General features: G+C 40.6%; 1 protein-coding gene across 1 annotated transcript; it reads left to right on the top strand.

Moving 5' to 3' along the window:
* The first annotated feature begins 2,987 nt into the window (after positions 1-2,987).
* On the top strand, positions 2,988-9,141 carry LOC132058558 (UPF0481 protein At3g47200-like). The gene is made up of 2 exons (XM_059451022.1): positions 2,988-4,483; positions 9,065-9,141. Exons 1-2 carry the CDS (start codon positions 3,191-3,193, stop codon positions 9,104-9,106), a joined length of 1,335 nt encoding a protein of 444 aa, XP_059307005.1. The 5' UTR covers positions 2,988-3,190; the 3' UTR covers positions 9,107-9,141.
* Positions 9,142-9,359: the final 218 nt, after the last annotated feature.

Genomic DNA, 9,359 nt, shown 5'->3' with positions numbered 1-9,359 from the left:
TCAATGTCAGTAGTGTCAATAGATTGCTCTTTTCCTTCTAAGGTCAAAGAAGGTTTCTTGTTCTTAATTAATCGTCAATCTTGGCTCATATCCTCGCACAATCTAAGCAATTTCTCTTCCACTATCATTATTCATTGACTCATCTTTGGTTCCCTTTCACTGTATTACCATAAAACTTTGACCCATCTTTATAAATTTCCTTTCACGGTATTATTTGACGGGCTAGTATGGGTGTTGATCTCTAGGAAGATTGTAGTAATAAATAAATAATTTAAAATAAGGAAAGCAGGCGTAATATTGAAAATCACATAAAGATTGGTGTTATGAGATGAAACTTGGAGGTAGGTCTTTAAAATTATCTCAATTAATATATAGAATATCACAGAGAGGCATCATAGCATTTCTCAAGTATCTTGAAAAACAAAATGTTTAGTAAATAACAAAAAAATTAAATATCTTAAGAAAGATGGCATATACAGTGGGTAGAATTTGAGGGAATAAATATCACAAGAAGGTATCGCATTATTTCCTCAACGACATACTGATACCAAGAAAGTACCTGAAATCACAATATAGTAATACTAATTTAAATTTTTCAACAATTTAATTTATGAAATGACTTTTTTTCTAATACTCTAATATTAAAATAACAACATAGTGATACTAATGTATATTTTCTTCCCAGAAAATAATATAAGCATAATTTTTTTATAACATTAACATAAATGTACTTTGTTATTCTATAACTAAAAAGAGGCAAATCAAATCATAGCTTTAACCGAAATTTTTAAAAAGTGATCACGATGACACAATAAAAAATCAAGAGAAAAACTGTCAAAAGCACGCAAAGTATTTTTCTCACAATTATCAAATTACAAAAAACAAAAATTAAACAAAAGTTTGGTAATATTTCTAATCCTTCGAATTAAGATAACAAATCATCAATAGATGCACAAATCTTAATACTTAATCCATGATGAAACTCAGTCAGTTGATGCTAAGAGTTGTAACAGAAGAATGCCTAGTGGAGTGATCATCTTCTATCATCTCTGCATTTTGTACAAACTGATTGTCTCGTTCTCTATGCATAAATAAGTAAATTCTTTGTTAGTAAATCGTAATTTTAGAGACTGATTGAGGAGCTAGAGATTGTTTGCATTTTGTGATATGTCTATAATGATTTTTCTTTGTACCTAAGGAAAGAAAATAGGGAGAAGGCAATAAAGAGAACGAAAGATTTTTAAAAACTTTCTAGTCTTCTATTTACAAATATTTCTATCTCTGTTTCGATCTCTACTTCTGCAGGTTTTGATTTTTTGGGAAAAGAAGAAATTCATTTTGATCAGTTGTATTTTGTAATCATTTAGACTTTAATCAGTTATATTTTGTAACCACATCTTGACAATTGCAACCATATGTTTCATTTGCCGAAGAGGTTTCACTTGCCGAAGAGGTGCAACGTTTATCCTTTATTTTTAGAAGGAACATTGGATATTTAATAGGAAAATGTGGGGAAAAGGCAAAAAAAAAAAAAAAAAAAAAAAAAAAGAGGAAAAAGATAAATAGCTTTCCAAGCCTAAGAGAGGTGCCACGTGGCGGCCTAATGCACTGCTTTATATAATTATATAGATTATATACAGATTAACCAGATGTTTTAAAATTTAAACTTCTATATGCTACTGTTTAAATCAGGTCACGTGAATGATGCCTATAAATAGGGACGACAGAATTAACCTATGAAAATATGACTCGATCCGTTTAATTTTGTAAAAGGTAATGATCCGTCTATTTATTAACTCACACATTTTGACCCGTTCATTTATTATCTCAACCATTTTACCCACACATTTGATTAACTCGCCAATTTATTATCTAAGTCCATTTCCCCATAATTCAACTCAACCCACACATTTGCTTAACCCGACCATTTATATTATCCCATTTTGACCCTCCTTCCAAAATTCAGCCCACCCCGCCTGTTTTAGTCTCAAATATATAGGACCCAAATTAAGGTGAACAGACTGGCCCGAACCTCCCTACATCAAGAGCTTTTGGCTCTTCACAAGAGGGCACCCGGTCGTAACACCAGAAGACTGGGTCGTTATTAATTATTAAACAAATGATAAAATTTATATGTATGGTTAGTTACTAGCAGCACAACCTACGGGCTAAGTAGCGCCTCAATTAACCCTCCATTTTACGCCTCTACCTACAACTAACTAAAATCCGCAAAAGGTGGGATCGGTAACCTAAAAATAAAAATAAAAAGTTATTACTCCCTCTATCTCAATTATGTAGCACCATTTCATTTGGTAAGAGTTTAATAAAGAAAGGAAGACATTTGAAATTTGTGGTCCAAAACAAATCTTAAATATATGTGTGGTTGTAAATCATCTCATGAAAATAAATTGTCTCTAAATCTAGAAATGTGACATTCTTTTTGGAACAGACTAAAAAGAAAAGTGTGTCACATAAATTGGGACAGAAAGAGTAGTAAATATATTAAATATAGAAAAAAATGTAAAATTATTTATACTACTATCAATTTATATAAATTATATGCAAAGTTTATTTATCACCTTTATTGACTGTTATGCCAAATGAGGTTGTGACTCTACTACTCAACAGTTGTTTCATGATCAAACGACTCCAACAAAAGCTAAGAGACAGAGAGAGAAACTAGCAACGATTTTGTTCCGATAATATTTTACTGTAACCAAGATATCAAAAAAAAATTGTTCCCGTCTGGTGAATTCGTACAAAAATAATCTCGCAAGTCATAACATTTTCACAAATTATGTTTAGTGGAAGAAAGAAAATTATGCTTTCGAATATCTCACATTAGCAAGACTGTGTGCTATCTTCATTCTTCATATCTCGTTAAATTTCATAAATTCTGCTGAATTGAACAAACATGCACTTAATGTTTAATTGTTTTCTAACTAGTTCTAAACAGTCTTAACAATAAAATAATTGAAGGTGCTCAACTTGTTGCCTTATAAAAGTAATATCCTTCCTACCTCAATTATTTTGGTTCATAATAGTTACTCTCCAGCTCATTACACTTTCGGCCCACAATATGTAAGTGTCATGCACTTATTATATTTGTCCTCTTTACATATAAAATATCTGGCAATCAATCAAGAACTTTATGTTCTAAAATCTTGATCTCTCTCTCCCAAAAGTCAAAATGATTGAAGATCAACATGTTGTCACAATCAACTGGGATGTGAACGAGTATCAACTAGCATTGATGCAACAAAAAATATCCCAACCACCTCAACTACTAAGCGAATTGGCCGGTCGGAGTTCTTGTTGCATTTTTCGAGTACCTCAAAGTTTCATCAACGTCAACGGTCGATCCTACGAGCCTCAGATAGTGTCAATTGGCCCGTACCACCACGGAAAAGATAACGTCAAGATGATCCAAGAGCACAAGTGGAGATTTTTGGGCAATTTACTTAGGAGAACAGAGGGAAAAGGCCTTAAATTAGGGGACTATTTGAAGGTAATTCAACCATTAGAAATGAGAGCTAGGGAATGTTACTCTGAAGCCATACTTCTTAATAGAGATGAGTTTGTTGAAATGTTGGTTCTTGATGGTTGTTTCATTATTGAACTTTTTAGAAAAATTGGGGGGGTAATCCCAATTGAGAAAGATGATCCACTTATCTCTATGTCTTGGATATACCCTTTTTTCTTGAGGGATTTAATTAGACTTGAGAATCAAATCCCATTTTTCATACTTCAATTCTTGTTTGAATTCACTAATATAGAAGGTGATGAGGATCAATCAACTCCTTCTTTAGCCAAATTAGCCTTAACTTTCTTTAACTACACACTACAAAGGCCTATTGAAGTTCTTGAAAAATTTGGCAACCTTGAAGGTAAGCATTTACTTGATTTCCTTAGATCAAGTTACATTTTTCTTGACCATGAAGAGCCAAGAAATAGAAAAAAATCACCAACACATGTCATACAATGCATCTCCAAGCTCCGTCGTGCGGGGATTAAGCTTAGGCCTAGGAACGAAGAGACATTCTTGGCCATAAAATTCAACAATGGATTCATTGAGATGCCAACAATTACCATAGATGATTTCATGAGTTCATTCTTGATGAATTGTGTGGCATATGAGCAATGTCATGTAGATTGTTCAACGCACATGACAACCTATGCAACATTTCTTGATTGTTTGGTGAACACACACAAGGATGTTGAGTACTTGAGTGATTGCAACATAATTGAGAATTATTTTGGGACAGATTTGGAAATTGCTACATTCATCAACAATCTTGGGAAAGAAGTGATGTTTGACATTGATGAATGCTACTTGTTGGAATTGTTTATTAAGGTGAATGATTATTATAAGAGTAGTTGGCATGTTCATTGGGCAAGTTTTAAGTACACTTATTTTAGCTCTCCGTGGTCTTTTATTTCAGCATTGGCTGCTTTACTGCTTTTGGTATTGGCCATTCTCCATGTAGGAAATCAATCCGTGCCTTGTATTGATGTATCAAAGTTATTATATACAAAGTAGGTATCCCTAATTAGAATGATACTTAATTCTAAATTACGGGGCTGATTACAATACATGTTTAGAAGGGAATATTTACAATATTTATACTATTACATAGTCTATCACACCCCGCGAAGCGGGAGGTTGTCGTCGCTTAGACGTCCCGAAATCATCAAAGAGCACGCGCGGAAGACCTTTAGTGAAGATATACGCGATCCAGAAGCGGGACGGGACGTGAAGGACACGAACTTCTCCACGGGCAACTTTCTCGCGTACGAAATGTATGTCCGTCTCAATATGTTTAGTGCGTTGGTGTCTGGCCGGATTACACCGATAGGTATATGGCACTAACATTATCACGATAGACTAATGTAGTCGACCGAATTGGACAACGGAGCTCGAAGAAGGTTGCGAAGCCAACAGGACTCGAGATACTACATTAGCAACGCCACGGTATTCGGCTCGGCACTCGATTTAGACATAGTAGGCCCGTTTGGATGACCGGGAGAGGAGGTTATCGCCGATAAGACACGGTAACCGGATGTGGAGCGGCGAGTGTCCTGACAACCACCCCAATCCGTCAGTATAAGATACAAGAGAGGCATGGAGGACTTGTACGGATGGAGACCAAAGTCAATAGTGCCTCAATGTATCGGACTATGCGTTTAAGAGCACGCATACGGGCAACCTTAGGATCGTCACGTGAAGGCATACTTGTTGAACCGCATAGGAGATGTCCGGTCGCGTGAATATGAGACCGTAACGCGCCGGCCACTTACGATATTGCGTGGGATCATCGCGAGAGCGAGGCCGCCGTGGCACCAGCTTTGGTGTCGGCCGTGTCGACCAGGCTTACGGGCGATCGTATGCCCGCACGCTCTATAATGTCTGTTGCCGATAATTTTTGCGAGAGAAACATGCGTGTGAAGTCGGGTAACGACGATACCGGAAAAAATAGCCATTAGGCCCAAATCCTTCATAGCAAATTCGGCAAGACTAGCAGAGACATGATGGATTTCCGGAGAGGCATCGAGAGAAGAAGCTGTGAGAATAATATCATCGACATATAGCAAGAATGTAAGCAATGTCGAGAACCTCGGCGATAAATAAAGAGAGAGTGATCGGATGCAAGCTGTGTGAAAAACCAATGGTGGAGACATGGTGCGCGAGCGTTGGAACCGTGCACGGTGAGCTTGCTTAAGGCCGTACAACGATTTCTTCAGGAGACAAGACATGATGGGGGATGCGCCAGGGTCCTTAAACCCAATAGGTCGATGCATATAAACGGTCTCGTTAAGATTACGGTGTGGGAAAGCATTCTTGACATCCAACCCGATGAATGGGCCAAGAGTGTGTAAGTACGTGCTCAAGCCGGTGCGAATAGTAGCGGCTTGACGAGCGATCGGGTTTCGTCGCGATCGGCTCCAACTTTGGAGACACTGCCATCACGGACAAGACGGGCTTTGTCCTCAAAAAGAACCGTGAGAATTCTTTTTATGACGAAAAATCCACATAGAACGAATAAGATTCACATCGGGGGGACGTGGAACCGGCTTCGTCTTATTATTAATTAGAGCATTATATTCGTCAACCGTGGCGCTTCAATTGTGGTCATTTAGAGCATTGGAGATTTCGCTTGAGAGCGAGATGGAGAGAGGGCGGGAAGTATTTAAGTTGAAAGGTTGTTTGGGTTTGAAAATCCCGCGTTGGCCTCACAGTAACCATGCGGGAGGAGGCTGGCTGAGCGCGGACCGCGCGGGTGGGTGGTAGGGCTGCGATCACGGAGGGGGCGGGGGGAGGGGACAACCGGGCGTGGCCGGCGGTGGCTAACTGGCCCCAGGTCGCGGGTGGGCGGGGGGGAGGGGGCTGTGGGCCGTGTCCACCGGTGCGGGAGCGGTGGAGGGTGGACGGGGGAACGACGGGAGGAGCGGGTGGAGATAGAAAATGCAAGGTATATGGGGAAATGCCATGGTCCAAGAATTCATAGGACGTTGGGGAGGGGGAGTGCAATTTGGAGAAGGGAAATCAGTTTCGTCAAAGAGGACATGCGAGTGAGATGATTTTTGTTGGTGGACAAATCATAACACTTATATCTCATGATTCGACGGATAAACAGCTCAAAAAACACACGCTGGATGCTTGCTTGTAACTTATGAATAGTCGTAGATGGGAAAAGTGATAGCATAGACACCCAAAACCCGAGAGATGAGAATAGGAGGTTGGTTGGATAGAGAACTTGGGTTGGTGATTTATGCCTAAGGACTTTGGTGGGAAGTATATTGAGGAGGTAGGTGGCCGTTGGATAGCATGATGCCAAAAAGAGGGGGGACGGAGGAGTGGACAAGAAGAGTGCGCACTATGTTGTTAATGGATTTAATTTTTCGTTCGCTTTTTGCCATTTTGAGGGACATGTAGGGCAAGAAAACCGAAATTTATACCATTGGAGGGGCAAAAGATTGAAATTGCCCGTTTGCTAATTCCGCCCATTGTCACATTGAACGTTTTAATGTCTCTTTCGAATTGAGTCCGTATTAATGCCTTAAAAGATAGAAAGATAGAATACACTTGGGACTTGTTAGAGATAGGAAAGTCCAAAGAAAATTACTATAATCATCAAGAAAGCTTATAATAGCGGTGCCCATTAGAACTTAAAACGAGAGATGTCCATAAATCGCTATGAATAATGTCAAACGATAGTAGTAAACGACAAATTAATCGAAAAATGGCAATTTAACATGTTTCCCCCAAAGGACAAGAGGTGCAAAAAGTTAAAGACGGCCCTATTACATTCAATTAAGGCATTACTACGAAGAGAACTAAGGATAGCTTTTTCCCGACGTCGAGGCGGGGAACGCCACAAGCCTAGGTGACGCCGGCACAGAGGGACGGTGGAGTGGACCATTCTGCAGCGTATGAGACATACACAATGCGTTCACACTATTAAAGTGCTCCCCGTCGCAAATCCTTCTGCTTAAAACCCAAGAGGATCAAACTCAACAAACATTATTATCCTTAGTGAATCTCTTTACGCACGAAACAAGGTTTTTTGATGAAGCAAAGCACGCAACATATGCGGGAGACTTAATCGTTACTAGGGGCGGGGGCGACGATGACCATAGCTCGAATTGGAATAACATTACCATTACCAACAATGATTCCGTAATTATCGTTCAAATTAAATAAGACGGAAAGCACCGAGCCGGGCATGCCGCGAGAAGTCGCCCTGTCCACGTACCAATTGTCATCCTGCTGATGCAAGGACAGCATGTGCCGGTCTTCCACGTTCTCTGCGTGAGTGTACCCCCAGCTGGGAGCGAACGGCAGGCGACAGTGGAAAGCCGAGGACCCGCGCCCAGCCGCCGGCCGGCCGCGGGCCTCGTTTTCTCTGCTTGCATTGCAGTGGGTAATACATCATTAAGGCTAGTAAAGCGCAGTCTCTCTATTTATGGCTGTCCCGTTTCCACATCAAGCCACCATCAAGGGCCCACAAGGCGTGGCTTGCTTGCGTACATGTTATTATTTATTTTTGCCCTTGTTCCGTTGTACCCCGCCACGATTATTATCACGTCTTATTAGCTAATTATCACGGGACTGGCCAAAGCGCGTGGAGAGTGAAAGGTTATTATCAACAAGTAGAAATTACAGGTCGAATCGGCGGCACGTTCTCGCGGGGTACCGCATTCAAGCCAGTTCGAGACACTTCAGAGAAAGGCGTAAGACATCTTTCCGTTGAAACGGTGGACAAGCTGCAGATACGGCTCTCCCAGAGTCGGGCGAAGTCGTAAGACAGACGTTGATCGGACATCGGCGACCTGACAAGCCAGGCTCGATCCGCGCGGGCAGACTCGGCCTACCGTAATAAAGCCATAACCGAGCCGAGCCGGCCATTTTGTGGCGGTGAATTCGGGCTGCGTACGTCGCTCAAGAAATATTATATCTCGAAAGCCGAGTAACTCGATTCCAAGCCTTCTAAGAATATCATCCGCCACGAGAATGTAGGTAAGAATATCATGGGAGACGGCGTATATCCATTTAAGTATTCACCGCATCTAGGCTGCCTAAAGAGCCGAAGGTTAGTCAGCTTTGTCAAGGGCCATACGCGAAGTTCAATGGCATTGGCCGGGGCGGCTATGTGCTCGAAAGACGGAGCGAACGCGGGCCAGACTTCAATGTGGTCGTCATTCGTGATAATGGCCGCCTACATGCTCAGAGCGATCGTGATTGCTGATTTCACATTCGCGACGCGTTAAAGGCATGGAAATTTTTGTTGTCGCCCCACGGGATAGAAGAGGGGGGCGAGGAAGCGGACGGTCAGTGTTAGTGGTAAAGAGAAAGAGAGAGCGGACTCGCTGTTCGGGAAGGAAAAACCTAGTCCGATACTACGTAGAAATCAATCCGTGCCTTTGTATTGATGTATCAAAGTTATTATATACAAAGTAAAGTATCCCTACTGTAATGATACTAGCCTAAATTACACAGACCGATTACAATACATGCGAAGGAATATTTACAATATTTATACTATTACATAGTCTATCACTCCAGACTTTTTACACCATTTTGGCTTATGTTCACCCTCCTCCTTAATTCGAGCTTGCAAATTAGTTGAATCTTTTTGGCTCTGTTTTGTTTTGTTTCAAGTAGTTTTTCATCTACTTTTAGGAAATAACTAAGTGTTTTTTTTTTTCCACCCGACGTTCAGTTTCTGTATTGAGCCCCGACTAGTCTGGATTCTCACTGTGTAAGACCCATTAAAGGGGATATAGCTTCCCACTAGAATTTTTTTCATACAGAGGACTCGAAATCAAAACCTCTGGTTCAGGATGAAGGGATCTTATCC

The sequence above is a fragment of the Lycium ferocissimum genome, chromosome 5 (genome assembly GCF_029784015.1).
Source record: "Lycium ferocissimum isolate CSIRO_LF1 chromosome 5, AGI_CSIRO_Lferr_CH_V1, whole genome shotgun sequence".
Lineage (NCBI taxonomy): Eukaryota > Viridiplantae > Streptophyta > Magnoliopsida > Solanales > Solanaceae > Lycium > Lycium ferocissimum.
Note: the sequence above shows the minus strand (reverse complement) of the source record. Positions and strands in the feature narration are given on the sequence as shown.

What these genes read in the sequence shown, in the direction of transcription:
- LOC132058558 (XM_059451022.1), top strand. Translation starts at nt 3,191, where the DNA reads ATGATTGAAGATCAACATGTTGTCACAATCAACTGGGATGTGAACGAG. An exon ending in TGGTATTGGCCATTCTCCAT is followed by an intron (nt 4,484 to 9,064) that starts GTAGGAAATCAA and finishes CTATCACTCCAG; the next exon opens with ACTTTTTACACCATTTTGGC.